Source organism: Oncorhynchus clarkii, chromosome 30 (assembly GCF_045791955.1).
Source record: "Oncorhynchus clarkii lewisi isolate Uvic-CL-2024 chromosome 30, UVic_Ocla_1.0, whole genome shotgun sequence".
NCBI lineage: Eukaryota > Metazoa > Chordata > Actinopteri > Salmoniformes > Salmonidae > Oncorhynchus > Oncorhynchus clarkii.
The window spans coordinates 31,060,519-31,086,203 of record NC_092176.1 but is presented as its reverse complement, the minus strand read 5'-3'; the positions used below and the strand labels follow the sequence as shown (position 1 = coordinate 31,086,203).

General features: G+C 43.9%; 1 protein-coding gene across 2 annotated transcripts in view; it reads left to right on the top strand.

Moving 5' to 3' along the window:
• LOC139390197 (G protein-coupled receptor kinase 5-like) overlaps positions 1-21,224 on the top strand; it is a 60,732-nt gene extending 39,508 nt beyond the window's left edge. Inside the window, exons 4-16 of one of the 2 annotated variants that reach the window (XM_071137457.1) lie at positions 7,929-8,006; positions 8,099-8,196; positions 14,174-14,266; positions 14,486-14,549; positions 14,643-14,783; positions 14,907-15,097; positions 15,370-15,407; positions 15,534-15,623; positions 15,815-16,023; positions 16,337-16,474; positions 17,654-17,791; positions 17,959-18,090; positions 19,816-21,224. In XM_071137457.1, coding sequence (XP_070993558.1) covers positions 7,929-8,006; positions 8,099-8,196; positions 14,174-14,266; positions 14,486-14,549; positions 14,643-14,783; positions 14,907-15,097; positions 15,370-15,407; positions 15,534-15,623; positions 15,815-16,023; positions 16,337-16,474; positions 17,654-17,791; positions 17,959-18,090; positions 19,816-19,899 — 1,494 coding nt within the window. In that variant the 3' untranslated portion in view covers positions 19,900-21,224. Of the gene's footprint in view, positions 1-7,928; positions 8,007-8,098; positions 8,197-14,173; positions 14,267-14,485; positions 14,550-14,642; positions 14,784-14,906; positions 15,098-15,369; positions 15,408-15,533; positions 15,624-15,814; positions 16,024-16,336; positions 16,475-17,653; positions 17,792-17,958; positions 18,114-19,815 lie in introns of both variants that reach the window. The other variant, XM_071137458.1, reaches the window with a different exon arrangement.
• Positions 21,225-25,685: the final 4,461 nt, after the last annotated feature.

Here is a 25,685-nt window from a genome sequence, read left to right as displayed (position 1 = left end):
TCTCTGGCTCTGTTTCTCTCTCTGTGTTTCTCTCTCTCTGTTTCTCTCGCTCTGTTTCTTTCTATGGCTCTGTTTCTCTCTGTCTGTGTCTCAGAGCAGAATAGATCACTCTAGAGTGTGCCACAGCCCGGGTCAGGAGAGAAACTCTAGGTGTGTGTGTGTGTGTGTGTGTGTGTGTGTGTGTGTGTGTGTGTGTGTGTGTGTGTGTGTGTGTGTGTGTGTGTGTGTGTGTGTGTGTGTGTGTGTGTGTGTGTGTGTGTGTGTGTGTGTGTGTGTGTGTGTGTGTGTGTGTGTGTGTGTTGGAAAGCTGGTGATGCTGGTCTGACACACTGTGACACTCCAGGACCTCATGGAATCCTGCCGTGTTGACTATGTGGTTGCCAGGCAACGCAGGATTACATATGGAGTATAGAGAGTGTCTGTTAATAACAGATTGTAGGTTAAAGATGTGTGTGTGTTTCAGGGCAGGTGGGCTAGTGGAGAGTCTTGCGTAATGGGGATTGAGAGGAGAGAGAATGATCAGGGAGTGAAGGATTGTCACTGATGCCCAGGTCAGCTGACCTACTCACCTCGAGACTATCCCCAGGTCCTAGCAATGCCCAGGTCAGCTGACCTACTCACCTCGAGACTATCCCCCGGTCCTAGCAATGCCCAGGTCAGCTGACCTACTCACCTCGAGACTATCCCCCGGTCCTAGCAATGCCCAGGTCAGCTGACCTACTCACCTCGAGACTATCCCCCGGTCCTAGCAATGCCCAGGTCAGCTGACCTACTCACCCGAGACTATCCCCCGGTCCTAGCAATGCCCAGGTCAGCTGACCTACTCACCTCGAGACTATCCCCCGGTCCTAGCAATGCCCAGGTCAGCTGACCTACTCACCTCGAGACTATCCCCCGGTCCTAGCAATGCCCAGGTCAGCTGACCTACTCACCTCGAGACTATCCCCCGGTCCTAGCAATGCCCAGGTCAGCTGACCTACTCACCTCGAGACTATCCCCCGGTCCTAGCAATGCCCAGGTCAGCTGACCTACTCACCTCGAGACTATCCCCCGGTCCTGGCAATGCCCAGGTCAGCTGACCTACTCACCTCGAGACTTTCCTCCGGTCCTGGCAATGCCCAGGTCAGCTGACCTACTCACCTCGAGACTATCCCCCGGTCCTGGCAATGCCCAGGTCAGCTGACCTACTCAGCTCGAGACTATCCCCCGGTCCTGGCAATGCACAGGTCAGCTGACCTACTCACCTCGAGACTATCCCCCGGTCCTGGCAATGCCCAGGTCAGCTGACTTACTCACCTCGAGACTATCCCCCGGTCCTAGCAATGCCCAGGTCAGCTGACCTACTCACCTCGAGACTATCCCCCGGTCCTAGCAATGCCCAGGTCAGCTGACCTACTCACCTCGAGACTATCCCCCGGTCCTAGCAATGCCCAGGTCAGCTGACCTACTCACCTCGAGACTATCCCTCGGTCCTAGCAATGCCCAGGTCAGCTGACCTACTCACCTCGAGACTATCCCCCGGTCCTAGCAATGCCCAGATCAGCTGACCTACTCACCTTGAGACTATCCCCCGGTCCTAGCAATGCCCAGGTCAGCTGACCTACTCACCTCGAGACTATCCCCCGGTCCTAGCAATGCCCAGATCAGCTGACCTACTCACCTCTAGACTATCCTCCAGCCCTAGCAATGCTGAACCACACTCAATACTCTCACACTCGTGGCTGATATATGATTGATTGATTGGGGCATAAAGATGGCGGTCCCCATGTACTTACTACAAATGCCTTGTTTGTTCAGATCGCCGTGTTGTACATTGCTCTCCGTTACTCTTTTTTTGTATGGGCATTAGCTCAGTTTACATGATCCTGATTCTAGCTCCAAGACGGCGACAATTAGAAAATTGTGCTGATTTACTGGCACATTGAACCATGTTGCACGCAGTAGGTTAGAAACTCTGAATAGTGCTAAAACAATTATTTATGGGTGTTTTACCCAATAAATGACCCCCCCCCCATTTCTACATCTGTATACACCTTTACAACCGTTGGTGCCCAGACGTATGGGCTTAGAAGACATCAAATCAAGAATGTGTGCTGTGCACAAAGCACATGTTTGATTCAGAGGGGTTGGGTTAAATGCGGTAGACACATTTCAGTTGAATGCATTCAGTACCACTGACTAGGGATCTCCCTTTACATTAAACAAATCAATTGCATTTAACAATAAATGCATAATTAGCACTAGTAACAAAGTACAGTTTTCACCTTGTCACACTACACAAACAATACACTTCTCCCTCTCCTATATCTGAGCTACTAAGGGTATAGATAATGACTGATCATTTTCAAGTAAAGGCAGTCCAAACTGTCTAGTTGCATGTTTGCACAACAATGATAGCCACACAATAATGTATATCATTCAAAACATGGTTTAGTCCATACATTGCCCCTGATTATGGAATATTATTTTATGTACCAGTCAGACCTCGGTCAAAATAGTATACTGTTTTCTTTCAAATGCTACAGTTGCTTAGCTTACTTTTCCCAGCATGCCCGTTGGATTTGGTTTGCATTATGCGATACATTGCTAGTGCATGACGTATTTAAAATAAAACTGATAATATTTGGAACCAGGTCTGATATGTACTGTCAGTGTTTAATAATGGGATGTTGTGTTGAACCAGGTCTGATATGTACTGTCAGTGTTTAATAATGGGATGTTGTGTTGAACCAGGTCTGATATGTACTGTCAGTGTTTAATAATGGGATGTTGTGTTGAACCAGGTCTGATATGTACTGTCAGTGTTTAATAATGGGATGTTGTGTTGAACCAGGTCTGATATGTACTGTCAGTGTTTAATAATGGGATGTTGTGTTAAACCAGGTCTGATATGTACTGTCAGTGTTTAATAATGGGATGTTGTGTTGAACCAGGTCTGATATGTACTGTCAGTGTTTAATAATGGGATGTTGTGTTGAACCAGGTCTGATATGTACTGTCAGTGTTTAATAATGTGATGTTGTGTTGAACCAGGTCAGATATGTACTGTCAGTGTTTAATAATGTGATGTTGTGTTGAACCAGGTCTGATATGTACTGTCAGTGTTTAATAATGGGATGTTGTGTTGAACCAGGTCTGATATGTACTGTCAGTGTTTAATAATGGGATGTTGTGTTGAACCAGGTCTGATATGTACTGTCAGTGTTTAATAATGTGATGTTGTGTTGAACCAGGTCTGATATGTACTGTCAGTGTTTAATAATGGGATGTTGTGTTGAACCAGGTCTGATATGTACTGTCAGTGTTTAATAATGGGATGTTGTGTTGAACCAGGTCTGATATGTACTGTCAGTGTTTAATAATGGGATGTTGTGTTGAACCAGGTCAGATATGTACTGTCAGTGTTTAATAATGGGATGTTGTGTTGAACCAGGTCTGATATGTACTGTCAGTGTTTAATAATGGGATGTTGTGTTGAACCAGGTCTGATATGTACTGTCAGTGTTTAATAATGGGATGTTGTGTTGAACCAGGTCTGATATGTACTGTCAGTGTTTAATAATGGGATGTTGTGTTGAACCAGGTCAGATATGTACTGTCAGTGTTTAATAATGGGATGTTGTGTTGAACCAGGTCTGATATGTACTGTCAGTGTTTAATAATGGGATGTTGTGTTGAACCAGGTCTGATATGTACTGTCAGTGTTTAATAATGGGATGTTGTGTTGAACCAGGTCTGATATGTACTGTCAGTGTTTAATAATGGGATGTTGTGTTGAACCAGGTCAGATATGTACTGTCAGTGTTTAATAATGGGATGTTGTGTTGAACCAGGTCTGATATGTACTGTCAGTGTTTAATAATGGGATGTTGTGTTGAACCAGGTCTGATATGTACTGTCAGTGTTTAATAATGGGATGTTGTGTTGAACCAGGTCTGATATGTACTGTCAGTGTTTAATAATGGGATGTTGTGTTAAACCAGGTCTGATATGTACTGTCAGTGTTTAATAATGGGATGTTGTGTTGAACCAGGTCTGATATGTACTGTCAGTGTTTAATAATGGGATGTTGTGTTGAACCAGATCTGATATGTACTGTCAGTGTTTAATAATGGGATGTTGTGTTGAACCAGGCTGTGTACTGTCAGTGTTTAATAATGGGATGTTGTGTTGAACCAGGCTGTGTACTGTCAGTGTTTAATAATGGGATGTTGTGTTGAACCAGGTCTGATATGTACTGTCAGTGTTTAATAATGGGATGTTGTGTTGAACCAGGTCTGATATGTACTGTCAGTGTTTAATAATGGGATGTTGTGTTGAACCAGGTCTGATATGTACTGTCAGTGTTTAATAATGTGATGTTGTGTTGAACCAGGTCTGATATGTACTGTCAGTGTTTAATAATGGGATGTTGTGTTGAACCAGGTCTGATATGTACTGTCAGTGTTTAATAATGGGATGTTGTGTTGAACCAGGTCTGATATGTACTGTCAGTGTTTAATAATGGGATGTTGTGTTGAACCAGATCTGATATGTACTGTCAGTGTTTAATAATGGGATGTTGTGTTGAACCAGGCTGTGTACTGTCAGTGTTTAATAATGGGATGTTGTGTTGAACCAGGCTGTGTACTGTCAGTGTTTAATAATGGGATGTTGTGTTGAACCAGGTCTGATATGTACTGTCAGTGTTTAATAATGGGATGTTGTGTTGAACCAGGTCTGATATGTACTGTCAGTGTTTAATAATGGGATGTTGTGTTAAACCAGGTCTGATATGTACTGTCAGTGTTTAATAATGGGATGTTGTGTTGAACCAGGTCTGATATGTACTGTCAGTGTTTAATAATGGGATGTTGTGTTGAACCAGGTCTGATATGTACTGTCAGTGTTTAATAATGGGATGTTGTGTTGAACCAGGTCTGATATGTACTGTCAGTGTTTAATAATGGGATGTTGTGTTGAACCAGGTCTGATATGTACTGTCAGTGTTTAATAATGGGATGTTGTGTTGAACCAGATCTGATATGTACTGTCAGTGTTTAATAATGGGATGTTGTGTTGAACCAGGTCTGATATGTACTGTCAGTGTTTAATAATGGGATGTTGTGTTGAACCAGGCTGTGTACTGTCAGTGTTTAATAATGGGATGTTGTGTTGAACCAGGTCTGATATGTACTGTCAGTGTTTAATAATGGGATGTTGTGTTGAACCAGGTCAGATATGTACTGTCAGTGTTTAATAATGGGATGTTGTGTTGAACCAGGTCTGATATGTACTGTCAGTGTTTAATAATGGGATGTTGTGTTGAACCAGGTCTGATATGTACTGTCAGTGTTTAATAATGGGATGATCTTGTACTGTCAGTGTTTAATAATGGGATGTTGTGTTGAACCAGGTCTGATATGTACTGTCAGTGTTTAATAATGGGATGTTGTGTTAAACCAGGTCTGATATGTACTGTCAGTGTTTAATAATGGGATGTTGTGTTGAACCAGGTCTGATATGTACTGTCAGTGTTTAATAATGGGATGTTGTGTTGAACCAGATCTGATATGTACTGTCAGTGTTTAATAATGGGATGTTGTGTTGAACCAGGTCTGATATGTACTGTCAGTGTTTAATAATGTGATGTTGTGTTGAACCAGGCTGTGTACTGTCAGTGTTTAATAATGGGATGTTGTGTTAAACCAGGTCTGATATGTACTGTCAGTGTTTAATAATGGGATGTTGTGTTGAACCAGATCTGATATGTACTGTCAGTGTTTAATAATGGAATGTTGTGTTGAACCAGGCTGTGTACTGTCAGTGTTTAATAATGGGATGTTGTGTTGAACCAGGTCTGATATGTACTGTCAGTGTTTAATAATGGGATGTTGTGTTGAACCAGGTCTGATATGTACTGTCAGTGTTTAATAATGGGATGTTGTGTTGAACCAGGTCTGATATGTACTGTCAGTGTTTAATAATGGGATGTTGTGTTGAACCAGATCTGATATGTACTGTCAGTGTTTAATAATGGGATGTTGTGTTGAACCAGATCTGATATGTACTGTCAGTGTTTAATAATGGGATGTTGTGTTGAACCAGGCTGTGTACTGTCAGTGTTTAATAATGGGATGTTGTGTTGAACCAGGTCTGATATGTACTGTCAGTGTTTAATAATGGGATGTTGTGTTGAACCAGGTCTGATATGTACTGTCAGTGTTTAATAATGGGATGTTGTGTTGAACCAGATCTGATATGTACTGTCAGTGTTTAATAATGGGATGTTGTGTTGAACCAGGTCTGATATGTACTGTCAGTGTTTAATAATGGGATGTTGTGTTGAACCAGGTCTGATATGTACTGTCAGTGTTTAATAATGGGATGTTGTGTTGAACCAGGTCTGATATGTACTGTCAGTGTTTAATAATGGGATGTTGTGTTGAACCAGATCTGATATGTACTGTCAGTGTTTAATAATGGGATGTTGTGTTGAACCAGGTCTGATATGTACTGTCAGTGTTTAATAATGGGATGTTGTGTTGAACCAGGTCTGATATGTACTGTCAGTGTTTAATAATGGGATGTTGTGTTGAACCAGGTCTGATATGTACTGTCAGTGTTTAATAATGGGATGTTGTGTTGAACCAGGTCTGATATGTACTGTCAGTGTTTAATAATGGGATGTTGTGTTGAACCAGGTCTGATATGTACTGTCAGTGTTTAATAATGGGATGTTGTGTTGAACCAGGTCTGATATGTACTGTCAGTGTTTAATAATGTGATGTTGTGTTGAACCAGGTCTGATATGTACTGTCAGTGTTTAATAATGGGATGTTGTGTTGAACCAGGTCTGATATGTACTGTCAGTGTTTAATAATGGGATGTTGTGTTGAACCAGGTCTGATATGTACTGTCAGTGTTTAATAATGGGATGTTGTGTTGAACCAGGTCTGATATGTACTGTCAGTGTTTAATAATGGGATGTTGTGTTAAACCAGGTGTGATATGTACTCTCAGTGTTTAATAATGTGATGTTGTGTTGAACCAGGTCTGATATGTACTGTCAGTGTTTAATAATGGGATGTTGTGTTAAACCAGGTCTGATATGTACTGTCAGTGTTTAATAATGGGATGTTGTGTTAAACCAGGTGTGATATGTACTGTCAGTGTTTAATAATGGGATGTTGTGTTGAACCAGGCTGTGTACTGTCAGTGTTTAATAATGTGATGTTGTGTTGAACCAGGTCTGATATGTACTGTCAGTGTTTAATAATGGGATGTTGTGTTGAACCAGGTCTGATATGTACTGTCAGTGTTTAATAATGGGATGTTGTGTTGAACCAGGTCTGATATGTACTGTCAGTGTTTAATAATGTGATGTTGTGTTGAACCAGGTCTGATATGTACTGTCAGTGTTTAATAATGGGATGTTGTGTTGAACCAGGTCTGATATGTACTGTCAGTGTTTAATAATGGGATGTTGTGTTAAACCAGGTCTGATATGTACTGTCAGTGTTTAATAATGGGATGTTGTGTTGAACCAGGTCTGATATGTACTGTCAGTGTTTAATAATGGGATGTTGTGTTGAACCAGGTCTGATATGTACTGTCAGTGTTTAATAATGGGATGTTGTGTTGAACCAGGTCTGATATGTACTGTCAGTGTTTAATAATGGGATGTTGTGTTGAACCAGGTCTGATATGTACTGTCAGTGTTTAATAATGGGATGTTGTGTTGAACCAGGTCTGATATGTACTGTCAGTGTTTAATAATGGGATGTTGTGTTGAACCAGGTCTGATATGTACTGTCAGTGTTTAATAATGGGATGTTGTGTTGAACCAGGTCTGATATGTACTGTCAGTGTTTAATAATGGGATGTTGTGTTGAACCAGGTCTGATATGTACTGTCAGTGTTTAATAATGGGATGTTGTGTTCTTTAGGACGACTATGAGCTGGTGCCTGATGAGAAACGGAAAAGCAGAGGAGATCAGATTATTGGGAAGTTCCTGTCTAAACAGGTTTGTCAGTCTAAAGGAGGATTGGTGAATGTAGATGTACAGCTATTAGAGAAATATAACTTGTTTGTGTGTGTGTGTGTGTGTGCGTGTAGTCATCCGAGTGTGTGGAGGCAGCAGAGAGCCTTGCTGAGCAGTGTAGAGAGAACCTGGAGCTCCACCCCTGCAAGGAGATCTTCAGTGACTGTCGCAAGTAAGGGAATCTTCCTTTGTTCGCATTACATCTGATCAACTATGATCTTATTATTAAACAGCTTGTTCCTACCCCCCCCCCCCCCCACATCTGATCAACTATGATCTTATTATTAAACAGCTTGTTCCTACCCCCCCCCACATCTGATCAACTATGATCTTATTATTAAACAGCTTGTTCCTACCCCCCCCCCCCCCCACATCTGATCAACTATGATCTTATTATTAAACAGCTTGTTCCTACCCCCCCCCCCCCACATCTGATCAACTATGATCTTATTATTAAACAGCTTGTTCCTACCCCCCCCCACATCTGATCAACTATGATCTTATTATTAAACAGCTTGTTCCTACCCCCCCCCCCCCCCCCACATCTGATCAACTATGATCTTATTATTAAACAGCTTGTTCTCCCCCCCCCCCACATCTGATCAACTATGATCTTAATATTAAACAGCTTGTTCCTACCCCCCCCCCCCCCCACATCTGATCAACTATGATCTTATTATTAAACAGCTTGTTCTCCCCCCCCCCCACATCTGATCAACTATGATCTTATTATTAAACAGCTTGTTCCTACCCCCCCCCCCCCCACACATCTGATCAACTATGATCTTAATATTAAACAGCTTGTTCCTACCACCCCCCCCCCCCCCCCCACATCTGATCAACTATGATCTTATTATTAAACAGCTTGTTCCTACCCCCCCCCCCCCCCCCACACATCTGATCAACTATGATCTTATTATTAAACAGCTTGTTCCTACCCCCCCCCCACATCTGATCAACTATGATCTTATTATTAAACAGCTTGTTCCTACCCCCCCCCCCCACATCTGATCAACTATGATCTTATTATTAAACAGCTTGTTCCTACCCCCCCCCCCCCCCCACATCTGATCAACTATGATCTTATTATTAAACAGCTTGTTCCTACCCCCCCCCACATCTGATCAACTATGATCTTATTATTAAACAGCTTGTTCCTACCCCCCCCCCCCCCACATCTGATCAACTATGATCTTATTATTAAACAGCTTGTTCCTACCCCCCCCCCACATCTGATCAACTATGATCTTATTATTAAACAGCTTGTTCCTACCCCCCCCCACATCTGATCAACTATGATCTTATTATTAAACAGCTTGTTCCTACCCCCCCCCCCCCCCCCCCACATCTGATCAACTATGATCTTATTATTAAACAGCTTGTTCTAAACAGCCCCCCCCCCCCCACATCTGATCAACTATGATCTTAATATTAAACAGCTTGTTCCTACCCCCCCCCCCCCCCCCCACATCTGATCAACTATGATCTTATTATTAAACAGCTTGTTCTCCCCCCCCCCCACATCTGATCAACTATGATCTTATTATTAAACAGCTTGTTCCTACCCCCCCCCCCCCCCCCACACATCTGATCAACTATGATCTTAATATTAAACAGCTTGTTCCTACCACCCCCCCCCCCCCACATCTGATCAACTATGATCTTATTATTAAACAGCTTGTTCCTACCCCCCCCCCCCCCCCACACATCTGATCAACTATGATCTTATTATTAAACAGCTTGTTCCTACCCCCCCCCCACATCTGATCAACTATGATCTTATTATTAAACAGCTTGTTCCTACCCCCCCCCCCCCACATCTGATCAACTATGATCTTATTATTAAACAGCTTGTTCCGACCCCCCCCCACATCTGATCAACTATGATCTTATTATTAAACAGCTTGTTCCTACCCCCCCCCCCCCACATCTGATCAACTATGATCTTATTATTAAACAGCTTGTTCCTACCCCCCCCCCCCCACATCTGATCAACTATGATCTTATTATTAAACAGCTTGTTCCTACCCCCCCCCCCCCCCCACATCTGATCAACTGTGATCTTATTATTAAACAGCTTGTTCCTACCCCCCCCCCACATCTGATCAACTGTGATCTTATTATTAAACAGCTTGTTCCTACCCCCCCCCCCCCCCACATCTGATCAACTATGATCTTATTATTAAACAGCTTGTTCCTACCCCCCCCCACATCTGATCAACTATGATCTTATTATTAAACAGCTTGTTCCTACCCCCCCCCCCCCCCACATCTGATCAACTATGATCTTATTATTAAACAGCTTGTTCCTACCCCCCCCCCACATCTGATCAACTATGATCTTATTATTAAACAGCTTGTTCTACCCCCCCCCCCCCCCACATCTGATCAACTGTGATCTTATTATTAAACAGCTTGTTCCTACCCCCCCCCCCCCCCCACACATCTGATCAACTATGATCTTAATATTAAACAGCTTGTTCCTACCCCCCCCCCCACATCTGATCAACTATGATCTTATTATTAAACAGCTTGTTCCTACCCCCCCCCCCCCCACATCTGATCAACTATGATCTTATTATTAAACAGCTTGTTCCTACCCCCCTCCCCCCCACATCTGATCAACTATGATCTTATTATTAAACAGCTTGTTCCTACCCCCCCCCCCCACATCTGATCAACTGTGATCTTATTATTAAACAGCTTGTTCCAACCCCCCCACACATCTGATCAACTATGATCTTAATATTAAACAGCTTGTTCCTACCCCCCCCCCCCACATCTGATCAACTATGATCTTATTATTAAACAGCTTGTTCCTACCCCCCCCCCCCCCCACATCTGATCAACTATGATCTTATTATTAAACAGCTTGTTCCTACCCCCCCCCCCCCACATCTGATCAACTATGATCTTAATATTAAACAGCTTGTTCCTACCCCCCCCCCCCACATCTGATCAACTATGATCTTATTATTAAACAGCTTGTTCCTACCCCCCCCCCCCCCCCACATCTGATCAACTATGATCTTATTATTAAACAGCTTGTTCCTACCCCCCCCCCCCCACATCTGATCAACTATGATCTTATTATTAAACAGCTTGTTCTACCCCCCCCCCCCACATCTGATCAACTGTGATCTTATTATTAAACAGCTTGTTCCTACCCCCCCCCCCCCCCCCACACACATCTGATCAACTATGATCTTAATATTAAACAGCTTGTTCCTACCCCCCCCCCCCCCCACATCTGATCAACTATGATCTTATTATTAAACAGCTTGTTCCTACCCCCCCCCCCCCCCCACATCTGATCAACTATGATCTTATTATTAAACAGCTTGTTCCTACCCCCCTCCCCCCCACATCTGATCAACTATGATCTTATTATTAAACAGCTTGTTCCTACCCCCCCCCCCCACATCTGATCAACTGTGATCTTATTATTAAACAGCTTGTTCCAACCCCCCCACACATCTGATCAACTATGATCTTAATATTAAACAGCTTGTTCCTACCCCCCCCCCCCCCCCCCACATCTGATCAACTATGATCTTATTATTAAACAGCTTGTTCCTACCCCCCCCCCCCCCCCCCACATCTGATCAACTATGATCTTATTATTAAACAGCTTGTTCCTACCCCCCCCCCCCCACATCTGATCAACTATGATCTTAATATTAAACAGCTTGTTCCTACCCCCCCCCCCCACATCTGATCAACTATGATCTTATTATTAAACAGCTTGTTCCTACCCCCCCCCCCCACATCTGATCAACTGTGATCTTATTATTAAACAGCTTGTTCCTACCCCCCCCCCCCCCACACATCTGATCAACTATGATCTTATTATTAAACAGCTTGTTCCTACCCCCCCCCCCCCCCACATCTGATCAACTATGATCTTATTATTAAACAGCTTGTTCCTACCCCCCCCCCCCACATCTGATCAACTATGATCTTATTATTAAACAGCTTGTTCCTACCCCCCCCCCCCCCCCACATCTGATCAACTATGATCTTATTATTAAACAGCTTGTTCCTACCCCCCCACATCTGATCAACTATGATCTTATTATTAAACAGCTTGTTCCTACCCCCCCCCCCCACATCTGATCAACTATGATCTTATTATTAAACAGCTTGTTCCTACCCCCCCCCACATCTGATCAACTATGATCTTATTATTAAACAGCTTGTTCCTACCCCCCCCCCCACATCTGATCAACTATGATCTTATTATTACACAGCTTGTTCCTACCCCCCCCCCCCCCACATCTGATCAACTATGATCTTATTATTAAACAGCTTGTTCCTACCACCCCCCCACATCTGATCAACTATGATCTTATTATTAAACAGCTTGTTCCTACCCCCCCCCCCCACATCTGATCAACTGTGATCTTATTATTAAACAGCTTGTTCCTACCCCCCCCCCCCCCCCCCACATCTGATCAACTATGATCTTATTATTAAACAGCTTGTTCCTACCCCCCCCCCCCCACATCTGATCAACTATGATCTTATTATTAAACAGCTTGTTCCTACCCCCCCCCCCCCCATCTGATCAACTATGATCTTATTATTAAACAGCTTGTTCCTACCCCCCCCCCCACATCTGATCAACTATGATCTTATTATTAAACAGCTTGTTCCTACCACCCCCCCACATCTGATCAACTATGATCTTATTATTAAACAGCTTGTTCCTACCCCCCCCCCCACATCTGATCAACTGTGATCTTATTATTAAACAGCTTGTTCCTACCCCCCCCCCCCACATCTGATCAACTATGATCTTATTATTAAACAGCTTGTTCCTACCCCCCCCCCCCCACATCTGATCAACTATGATCTTATTATTAAACAGCTTGTTCCTACCCCCCCCCCCCCCATCTGATCAACTATGATCTTATTATTAAACAGCTTGTTCCTACCCCCCCCCCCCCCCACATCTGATCAACTATGATCTTATTATTAAACAGCTTGTTCCTACCCCCCCCCACATCTGATCAACTATGATCTTATTATTAAACAGCTTGTTCCTACCCCCCCCCCACATCTGATCAACTATGATCTTATTATTAAACAGCTTGTTCCTACCCCCCCCCACATCTGATCAACTATGATCTTATTATTAAACAGCTTGTTCCCCCCCCCCCCACACATCTGATCAACTATGATCTTATTATTAAACAGCTTGTTCCTACCCCCCCCCCCCCACATCTGATCAACTATGATCTTATTATTAAACAGCTTGTTCCTACAGCCCCCCCCCCCCCACATCTGATCAACTATGATCTTATTATTAAACAGCTTGTTCCTACCCCCCCCCCCCCCCACATCTGATCAACTATGATCTTATTATTAAACAGCTTGTTCCTACCCCCCCCCCCCCCCCACACATCTGATCAACTATGATCTTATTATTAAACAGCTTGTTCCTACCCCCCCCCCCCCCCCACATCTGATCAACTATGATCTTATTATTAAACAGCTTGTTCCTACCCCCCCCCCCCCCCCACATCTGATCAACTATGATCTTATTATTAAACAGCTTGTTCCTACCCCCCCCCCCCACATCTGATCAACTATGATCTTATTATTAAACAGCTTGTTCCTACCCCCCCCCCCCCCCCCACATCTGATCAACTATGATCCTATTATTAAACAGCTTGTTCCTACCCCCCCCCCCCACATCTGATCAACTATGATCTTATTATTAAACAGCTTGTTCCTACCCCCCCCCCACATCTGATCAACTATGATCTTATTATTAAACAGCTTGTTCCTACCCCCCCACATCTGATCAACTGTGATCTTATTATTAAACAGCTTGTTCCTACCCCCCCCCCCCCTCCCCACATCTGATCAACTATGATCTACCCCCCCCCCCTCCCCACATCTGATCAACTATGATCTTATTATTAAACAGCTTGCCTAATAATACTTTTCCTAGGACTGTATATGCACTTGTGGAAGAGCCTGGGGACAAGGTAATGTTTGACAATGAAGAAACACAGAGAGGGGTTGGCTGAAGCACTAACACCCTGGAGGGACCACCAGCTGGCTTAGCCCCTTGTTAACTGCAGCTGCTGTCTGTTGTCTCAGGGCTTTAACCAGTAACCTCTTGTTGTCTGTGCTCTCAGAGCTCTCCATCACTACCTGAGAGGAGCTCCCTTCTTGGACTATCAGAACAGCATGTACTTTGACCGTTTCCTACAGTGGAAGATGCTGGAGAGGTGAGTGCTACCTAAAAACTCCTACAAAATCAAATAAATGTCTGATGTTTTTAGAGATTATTTGAATGGTTTTCACTATTAGCCTGGTACTTTCTCCATGCAACATAACAAGTTGGCTAAAGCAGGATCAGGCTTGCACCCAGGCTAGTATTATTATGCTCCATGATGTACGGTGTGCTATTATTCAGCTGTACATTAATGGCCGATGTGTGTTTTCAGGCAGCCAATAGCCAAGGATACGTTTCGACAGTACAGAGTACTGGGGAAGGGTGGATTCGGAGAGGTGAGGCAAATGTTTCCTCTTAGGAGAATTATTCGAAAATTGTGATTGTGAGATTAACTGGCCCATGGTATAATACTGTGTGCGTTCTATCAGGTGTGTGCGTGCCAGGTGCGAGCCACAGGGAAGATGTATGCCTGTAAGAAGTTAGAGAAGAAGAGGATTAAGAAGAGGAAAGGAGAGTCCATGGCCCTCAATGAGAAACAAATACTAGAGAAGGTCAACAGCAGATTTGTTGTGAGTCCTGTTATTTATTAGGATAAATGACCATACACAATACACTTTCACTTTATTCTCTCGCTCTGTCTCTCTGTGTCTCTGTCTGATCTCTGCCCCTGTGTCTTTCCCCCCTCTCTCTAGGTGAGTTTAGCGTATGCCTATGAGACCAAAGACGCTCTGTGTCTAGTGTTGACCTTAATGAATGGAGGAGATCTGAAGTTCCACATCTATAGCATGGGGACTCCAGGCTTTGAGAAGGACAGGGTCCAGTTCTATGCTGCCCAGATCTGCTGCGGCCTGGACCACCTACACCAGGAATCCATCGTCTACAGGTGACAGCTTTTTATCATAGCACCTACACTCACAGAATAGAAGGTGCCCTTAAACACAGATCTAGCTCCAGATTGCAAGATATTTCAGATCAGTTGGGGGCAACCCATTTCTATCTACTTCCACCTATACCCTAATTAACTGTCTGTTCTTCTGATTGTCATTCGCTATACCAATGTCTCCAGAGATCACGTGATGTCAACACATGATGTATTGGGTTTAGTCCCAATGTCAAATGCACCAAACTAACTGTGGTTTTTGAACTTTTTCTCAGGGATTTAAAACCAGAGAATATTTTATTAGATGATAATGGTGAGTTAACCTTCTTCCTACTGTACAATAGCATACAGTGATTACTGGGATAATGTCTGAACTCAGAGAGGCTCTCTGCTAGATATGACTGATCTTTGACCCCTGACCTCTTCCCCTATGCTGTAGGACATATCCGGATCTCAGATCTGGGCCTGGCCATCAAAGTGGCTGAAGGGGACCCCATTCGAGGCAGAGTGGGAACAGTGGGTTACATGGGTGAGACACCTCCATATGCTATTACAATACATTTATAATACATCTATAAAATCATTGAACAAAAACCTTACATTATAGTAATACATTATCAATTTATACCTTTTACCATACAAAGAAGATATCATCAAACCTGCATGATGAGAACATGGCATTGGGACAATCTGGTGTTGTACTGTGCTGTGTGTGTGTAGCTCCGGAGGTGATCAACAACGAGCGCTATGGGATGAGTCCAGACTGGTGGGGGCTGGGATGTCTCATCTACGAGATGACCGCTGGACGCTCACCCTTCCGCGCACGCAAAGAACGAGTGAAGCGGGAGGAGGTGGAGAAGAGGGTGCAAGAGGAAGAGGAGGAGTACAGCGACAAGTTTACAGAAGACACCAAGGCCATCTGTAGGGTGGTGAGAGCACATTGATTGATTGATAAGACTAAGGCCTAGTTAGTGTGTCGTAAGGAACCTCAGACGGAGGCCTAGTTAGTGTGTCGTCAGGAACCTCAGACGGAGGCCTAGTTAGTGTGTCTTCAGGAACCTCAGACGGAGGCCTAGTTAGTGTGTCGTCAGGAACCTCAGACTATATTGGGTAATCACCCTGAGTAGCTGATCCCATTATATATTAAAATAAGCAACTGTACATTGCATCATTGTTTCTACTTCTCTCTCTCTCTCTCTCCCTCTCCCTCTCCCTCTCCCTCTCCCTCCCTCCCTCCCCCAGCTGTTGACCAAAGATCCTAAGCAGAGACTGGGCTGTACAGCAGAGGGGTCATCAGGGGTGAAGGCTCACTGTTTCTTCAGGAACATCAACTTTAAAAGGCTGGAGGCAGGCATCCAGGAGCCCTCCTTCGTACCGGACGTAAGTAGAAGAGGAGGAGGAGGATTGTATCTCTGGTCTTGCTTCAGCAGTAGAAACACAAGAACAGGAAGTGTTCAATATATAACCAACCAACTGTTTCAATCAGTTACATTCATGACTTGATGAATATGTGAATTGGAACAGGGTTGATTACCTCTACTTCTCCCTCCCTCCCTCCCTCCCTCCCTCCCTCCCTCCCTCCCTCCCTCCCTCCCTCCCTCCCTCCCTCCCTCCCTCCCTCCCCTCCATACATATTCCCTATCTTCTCCTTCCCTCCTTCCCCCCATACATATTCCCTATCTTCTCCTTCCCTCCTTCCCCCCATACATATTCCCTATCTTCTCCTTCCCTCCTTCCCCCCATACATATTCCCTATCTTCTCCTTCCCACCTTCCCTCCATACATATTCCCTCTCTTCTCCTTCTCTCCTTCCCTCCATACATATTCCCTCTCTTCTCCTTCTCTCCTTCCCTCCATACATATTCCCTCTCTTCTCCTTCTCTCCTTCCCTCCATACATATTCCCTCTCTTCTCCTTCTCTCCTTCCCTCCATACATATTCCCTCTCCCTCCCTTCACCCTCCCTCCTTCCCTCCATACATATTCCCTCTCTTCTCCCTCCCTCTCTTCTCCCTCCCTCCTTCCCTCCATGCATATTCCCTCTCTTCTCCCTCCCTCTCTTCTCCCTCCATACATATTCCCTCTCTTCTCCTTCCCTCCTTCCCTCCATACATATTCCCTTTTCTCCCTCCCTCCTTCCCCCCATACATATTCCCTTTTCTCCCTCCCTCCTTCCCCCCATACATATTCCCTCTCTTCTCCTTCCCTCCATACATATTCCCTCTCTTCTCCTTCTCTCCTTCCCTCCATACATATTCCCTCTCTTCTCCTTCTCTCCTTCCCTCCATACATATTCCCTCTCCCTCCCTTCACCCTCCCTCCTTCCCTCCATACATATTCCCTCTCTTCTCCCTCCCTCTCTTCTCCCTCCCTCCTTCCCTCCATGCATATTCCCTCTCTTCTCCCTCCCTCTCTTCTCCCTCCATACATATTCCCTCTCTTCTCCTTCCCTCCTTCCCTCCATACATATTCCCTCTCTTCTCCCTCCCTCCCTTCTCCCTCCCTCCTTCCCTCCATACATATTCCCTCTCTTCCTCCATTCCTCTCTTCTCTCTATCAGCCCCGGGCGGTGTACTGTAAGGATGTGTTGGACATTGAGCAGTTCTCTACAGTCAAGGGAGTAAATCTGGACCAAACCGACAACGACTTCTACTTCAAATTCTCTACAGGCTGCGTGTCCATCCCATGGCAGCACGAGGTGGGTGAACTAACTGAGACGTCTGTCCCTCTCCTCTGGTTTCTTCTCAGAGGTAGTCTGCAACGTAACCTGAAAGACTGAATTATTGGTGGTTTTGATGTACTGTCCTTACACTAACTCTAATATACTGAACCCCTCTCCCCCTCGTTCTCTCTCCCTCTGTATAGATGATAGATACAGAGTGTTTCAGTGATCTGAACGTGTTTGGGCCCCAGGGGACCAGACCCCCAGATCTGGACTGGAACACCCCCCCCGAGCCTCCCCGACGCAGCCTGCTGGACAGGATCTTCAGGAGACATGTGAGGGCACACACACAGGATCGGTACATACTTACACACATATACCAATACTCTGTCTCACACTGTTCTGACTGCACAGTTACATCCACACACACTGTTCCCACTGCACAGTTACATCCACACACACTGTTCCCACTGCACAGTTACATCCACACACACTGTTCCCACTGCACAGTTACTCTCTCTCGCTCCCCCCCTCTCTCTCTCGCTCCCCCCCTCTCTCTCGCTCCCCCCCTCTCTCTCGCTCCCCCCCTCTCTCTCGCCCCCCCCCCCCCCCTCTCTCGCTCCCCCCCTCTCTCTCGCTCCCCCCCTCTCTCTCTCGCTCTCTCTCTCTCGCTCCCCCCTCTCTCTCTCACTCCCCCTCTCTCTCTCGCTCCCCCTCTCTCTCTCGCTCCCCCTCTCTTTCGCTCCCTCCCTCTCTCTCGCTCCCTCCCTCTCTTTCTCGCTCACCCCTCTCGCTCTTGCTCCCCCCCTCTCTCTCACCCCCCCTCTCTCTCGCTCTCTCTCTCTCGCTCCCCCCTCTCTTTATCGCTCACCCATCTCTCTCTCGCTCCCCCTCTCTCTCTCGCCCCCCCCTCTCTCGCTCCTCCCCCCCTCTCTCTCGCCCCCCCCTCTCTCTCGCTCCCCCTCTCTCTCTCTCGCTCTCTCTCTCGCTCCCCCTCTCTCTCTCGCTCCCCCTCTCTCTCACTCCCCCCCTCTCTCTCTCACTCCCCCTCTCTCTCGCCCCCCCTCTCTCTCGCTCTCTCTCTCGCTCCCCCTCTCTCTCACTCCCCCTCTCTCTCTCACTATAAATATGGGTTGTATTTACAATGGTGTTTGTTCTTCACTGGTTGCTCTTTTCATGTGGCAATGGGTCACAAATCTTGCTGCTGTGATGGCACACTGTGGTGTTTCACCCAATAGATACTGGAGTTTATCAAAATTGGATTTGTTTTCAAGTTCTTTGTGGGTCTGTGTAATCTGAGGGAAATATGTATGGTCTAGTATGGTCATACATTTGGCAGGAGATTAGGAAGTGCAGCTCAGTTTCCACCTTATTTTGTAGGCAGTGTCTTCTCTTGAGTGCCAGGTCTGCCTACGGAGGCCATTTTCAATAGCAAGGCTATGCTCACAGAGTCTGTACATAGTCAAAGCTTTCCTTAATTTTGTGTCAGTCACAGTGGTCAGGAATTCTGCCACTATGCACTCTCTGTTCAGGGCCAAATAGCATTCTAGTTTGCTCTGTTTTTTTTTGTTAATTCTTTCGAATGTGTCAAGTAATTATATTTTTGTTTTCTCATAATTTGGTTGGATCTAATTGTGTTTCTGTCCTGGGGCTCTGTGGCGTCTGTTTGTGTTTGTGAACAGAGCCACAAGACCAACATAATTAGGGGACTCTTCTCCAGGTTCAACTCTCTGTAGGTGATGGTTTTGTTATGGAAGGTTTGGGAATCGCTTCCTTTTAGGAGGTTGTAGAATTTAACGTCCCTTTTCTGGATTTTGATCATTTGCGGGTATATGCCGAATTCTGTTCTGCATGCATTATTTGGTGTTTTATGTTGTACACAGAGGATATTTTTGCAGATTTCTGCATGCAGTCTCAATTTGGTGTTTGTCCCATTTTGTGAATTCTTGGTTGGTTGTACAACTGATTCAAGTATTTTTAGCCAGATCCTAATTGGTATGTCAAATTTTATGTTCCTTTTGATGGCGTAGAAGGCCCTTCTTGTTTCTCTCTCCCTCCAGCACCCCGAGGTGTCCATTGCCAACAGCCGCTTGTCTTCCTGCAGTGTGAACTCGGTGGACTCCATGTCAAACTCTGCCCCCTAGTGGTCAGGGCCCTGTGTGGCGCCACACAGACAGAGGAGGAGCCTGTAGGATCTCCTCCTTGCTGGTTGGTTTACACCCGGCCTGACCAGCTGTCAGTCATCCGGAGGCACCCCTCCCACGGTCAGCCTAGGGGAAATGCTGACCATGACCCGGGGCCTGAGAGACCGACCCATGGGAAATGATTAGAGGGACGTTCAATGATGCAAAGACGTTTTGAGAACGATGCTCAGACATTTCACTTACCCTCATGATTGCTGGAGTAGAGAAGAGCCACTGAGGTTGTTGATGAATAAGAAAAAAACGATCTAATTCAGGGGATCCACTGTCTAAGAAAGACCACCACAGGGAATACAAGATGGGGTCTTTGTTGAAATGTTGTAGCTTTTTTATTTTTTATTCCTTGCATAAATACTAATTCACACTCAAATGCACTCTGTATTTGTTAATCTATTTTCTCTCTCTCTCTCTCTCTCTCTCTCTCTCCCCCCCCCCACCCCCACTACTCTAATCACTTATATGCATGCAACCAACAACATCACCAACCTCAAGAAACAATGTGCATATTGCCTTGTATACCCTCAGGCCAAAGACATAGTTCAGTTGTGTGCCTGTCATTGTTGCCATATTGATTTTGGAGGATGGCTTGGTCTTTATTCAATCACTAATTGAATCTGCAGCTATGTTACACCTAAGTAACAATCAAACAAGTGTGTTTTCACACCATGGACAAGTGTGTGAGACCAGACAGGTGTAGTATCCTCACACCTGCATAGCCCTCATGCTAATACCCCACCACAGGCATCCTGTTGACCTTTAGCAAAATGAGATGTCTTTTCAAACCAGTAGTGAACCATTTATACACCAATTAAGATGTTTTAACAGTAAATATGTTGTTTTACCTCTGACATTAAATAAATATTACTGTGATATACCCTTTGTCATATACAATGAGCTGGTGCTGTTTTATGTTTGTGTTGCCATCATGACCATGGGTGTATCTCAATCGTTTCAATGGGGGCATTTCTCTCATCTCCTTTCCTTTGTCTGCACTGATCATAAAGGAAAGGTTAGGATTCCTGGCAGAAATATGGCCAATGCCTACAGGGAATAAGCTTTAACCAGTCCAGTTCAGATGAAGGAAAGGAGACAAAGAGAGGACGCCGTGTTAAACTAGTGAGATGCCTTGGCTCTGGTAGTGTCCTTGGTGAAGGGACCACACTAAGGCAACCCTTCCAACACGCCCAAACAAAAGGGAAGAACAGCTTTGGTTTTAGAATTTGATATATGTTAATTTTACTGGACAATAAATAGTTCATTACATTAAACAAGTGTCCTAACACATTATTCCGAAATTATTTCACAAATTAAGAATCGGAAGTGCCTCCTTGTTAGCCTGTTCTCCCAGATGACGTGCACAGAAATGTTTTACAAGTTTTTTAGTCTCGTGATCTGTTCCTTTATGATTCACCCACACACAGGGGGGTGGCAGGTAGCCTAGTGGTTAGAGCGTTGGGCCAGTAACCGAAAGGTCACTAGCCTTTCTGTCCCTGGCCGTGACCCCACAAAATGTCATCAGTGAATACAAAATGTCATCAGTGAATACAACATGTCATCAGAGAATACAAAATGTCATCAGTGAATACAACATGTCATCAGAGAATACAAAATGTCATCAGTGAATACAAAATGTCATCAGTGAATACAACATGTCATCAGAGAATACAAAATGTCATCAGAGAATACAAAATGTCATCAGAGAATACAAAATGTCATCAGTGAATACAAAATGTCATCAGTGAATACAACATGTCATCAGAGAATACAAAATGTCATCAGTGAATACAAAATGTCATCAGTGAATACAACATGTCATCAGTGAATACAACATGTCATCAGTGAATACAAAATGTCATCAGTGAATACAAAATGTCATCAGAGAATACAAAATGTCATCAGTGAATACAACATGTCATCAGAGAATACAAAATGTCATCAGTGAATACAACATGTCATCAGTGAATACAAAATGTCATCAGTGAATACAACATGTCATCAGTGAATACAACATGTCATCAGTGAATACAAAATGTCATCAGTGAATACAAAATGTCATCAGAGAATACAAAATGTCATCAGTGAATACAACATGTCATCAGAGAATACAAAATGTCATCAGTGAATACAACATGTCATCAGAGAATACAAAATGTCATCAGTGAATACAAAATGTCATCAGCGAATACAAAATGTCATCAGCGAATACAAAATGTCATCAGCGAATACAAAATGTCATCAGAGAATACAAAATTCACTTAAGTGTTTTGTTCACAAAATAGTAACATGTTTTCGTCAGAAGAGAAAAGTGTGTAATTGTGTTCACTGTTTCCGTCAATCAGTAAATACTACTGCATGAAATTCTAAATCATCCCATCAGTGTCAGACCATGTACAATGGAAATATATGGAAATATTTAGGCAATAGGACTGTCTAAATGTAATGATATTCTTTTACAATATTGCAGAGAATGTAGTTGGGGCCACTTCTATGTAACTTTGGGTTAAAACTAAGTCATCAACTCCAGCATTGTGACCTTCCGTTATAGAGCTTTGGTGTGGACTAAGGCCTATACTATACATTCATATCAGTTGTGTTCCTCCATTGTATTCACCTTTCCTTATTTCTAGTGTTCTTCTGTGCGCTAATGAGAAAACCAACCTTTGTATTGAATACATGGGATTGGATTGTGATTATGCTGATGAATGAATCCTGCACACAATGTGCTTTCAAAACAAATCTGAAATAATATTTGATTTGATATGTATGACATTGTTTGGTGAAATATGTATACAGGGTGAGTAATTGCCCATAATTCTGCACCTTTGGATAGTTGTACTCATCTTTAAAACAAAAACTATGTAGGTCAAAAGAGTTCATCTTCAAAACTGGATGGCGAAACTAACAGCACAGATACTGTAGATAGCAATAACAACTGTAGAGGCACATAATAACAAAAATACATGGAGGAGCTTATTCAAAGAAGATCAAGTGTTATATATTTTTTTTAATAAAGTGAACTTGGTGGAAAATGTTTCCCTGATCACAACAGACCACAGTTGGGAGAACTGGACAGGTTTCCACTCTACCGAGGCCTCCCGAGTGGCGCAGTGGTCTGAGGCATTTCACAAATGAAGAATCAGAAATGCCTCCTTGTTAGCCTGTTCCTCCAGTTGAAGCACACACAAATGTTTCGCAAGTTTTTTAGTCTCGTGATCTGTTCCTTTATGATTCACCCACACACAGGGGAGCGGCAGGTAGCCTAGAGGTTAGAGCGTTGGGCCAGTAACCAAAAGGTCGCTAGCCTTTTCATCCCTGGCCGTGACCCCACTCTCCTAGTGGAGCAGTGGTCTAAGGCAATGCCTCTATAGATTCTGGGTTCGAGTCCAGGCTCTGTCGCAGCTGGCCACGATCGGGAGACTCATGGAGCGGTGCACAATTTGCCCAGCGTTGTCCGGGTTACGGGAGGGTTTGGCCGGCAGGGATGTTCTTGTCCCATCGCGATCTAGCGACTCCTGTGGTAGTGTTTCCTCCGACACGTTGGTGCGGGTGACTTCCGGGCTAAGAGGGCATTGTGTCAAGAAGCAGTGCGGCTTGGTTGGGTTGTGTTTCGGAGGACGCACGGCTCTCGACCTTCGCCTCTCCCGAGTCCGTACGGGAGTTGCAGCGATGGGACGAGACTGTAACTACCAATTGGGGAGGAAAAAGAGGGCAAACAAATGTAAAAAAGGTTTCCACCCTACCTATTTCTTATTGGGGGATAATAAAAGGAAGAGTCATCCATGATTCACCAAACAATATTTTGAAAGACAATCATTCACCACTAACTGAAGTTAATTGTAAGGATTTGTTTCTATTAATAGTGTAAATAAACAACTATACAGAAAGACTCATGTGAAGGCCTAATTACAGAGGAGGAACTTCTAGATGCAATGAAAGCCTTTAAGGCCGGGAAAACTCCATGGATGGATGGCATACCAGTTGAAGTTTATCAAATCGATATATTCAAAGGTCCTCTATTAACATGTTTTAACCACTTCTATACAAATTTTAGACTTTAAAATGCTCACTAAGGTCTGATTTCATTATTACTGAAACAGGACCCAGATGGTAAAAATAAAGATCCAGTCCACCTAAAAAAAACGTAACACTTCGGTGTTGTGATGCCAAAATCCTAGCGATATGCATAGCACATAGAATTAAAAAGGTAATCAAACAGTTTTTTTTACATGGACTATACATTGGAGATAATGTGACAAGTACTGGAAACTGTGAAAAATCAGGGAAATCAGGCCTGTTTTTCATAGCTGACTTTGAAAAGGCCTTTGATAAAGTATGAATGGAATTTATATAGAAATGTCTGGACTATTTTAATTTAGGAGAATCTCTTATACAATGCGTTAAAGTTATGTATAGTAACGTTAGGTGTAAAATAGTCAATTACGTCTACTTCTCAGAAAGTATTAAACTGTCAAGAGGAGTAAAACAAGGTTGTCCACTATCGGTATATCTATTTATAATGGCCATCGAAATGTTAGCTATTAAAATCAGATCCAACAATAATATCAAGGGGCTTAAAGCCAGGGCTTAAAAAACAAAGCATTAAAGACCAGAATTGGCTAAAGAAAATTGTGATAAATAAAAAAGTATACCAGTTTAATTTAAGGACCAAAACAATTGACATCTGTACCATACAGGTTGCTATCCTGACTTGTCTCCCAGTCCCTGCCGCTGAAAAACATCCCCACAGCATGATGCTGCCACCACCATTCTTCACCATAGGGATGGTGCCAGGTTTTGTCCAGACGTGATGCTTGACATTCAGGCCAAAGAGTTCAATTTTGGTTACATCAGACCAAATAATCTTGTATCTCATGGTCTGAGTCCATTAGGTGCCTTTTGGCAAACTCCAAGCGGGCTGTTATGTGCCTTTTCCTCAGGAGCGGCTTCCGTCTGGCCACTCTACCATAAAGGCCTGATTGACGGAGTGCTGCAGAGATGGTTGTCCTTCTGGAAGAGGAACTCTAGAGCTGTTTCATGTTATTTTGGCATTTATACATGTCATATCAGTTTGCAAACAATGTATTATATGTATATATATATTGAGTTACTAAAGCTGCATACAAACATGGTCTCTTGTTTGCTTTCTTGAGTAAGGCAGCTCCAAAATGCAGGTATTTTTTTTGTTGCTCCGACTGGGAAAATACATTTTGAACAGTCATCCAACTCAGAATTTCAAGTCGGGAACTCAGGCCTCTTTCTAGAGCTCTGACCTGAAGATCACTGACGTCATGATTCAACCTTGTTTTTTCAGAGTTTCCAGTTGCCTTGAAAGCACCATAAATCCAAAGAATATCAGACTTTGATGACAAAGTTTCATGACAAGATTTGCCCACATGAAGGACCGCCACGCCACCTTCCTGTTCAAGTGAGCACAGCACAACGGTGAGTCCAAAAATGTCTTATATGTTGCTGCATAAATTATGTAATATGCCAGGGAGATATGTATACTGTAGCTAAGAAAGTAATACGAAGTGTATGTTGTGTAATGAGCTGTTAATTGCCCATGTGCCTCACCCTAATAATGTGGTCCCTTTTCCCCTCATTATCCAAGATGGAGTAGCAGTCAGACGTCTTTCATCCTCGTCTTGTCGTGTCCCGTGAATATATCTTTTTATATATTTTTTCTTCACATATATTTTTTTTTATCTCAGCTTCAACATACTCTCCTG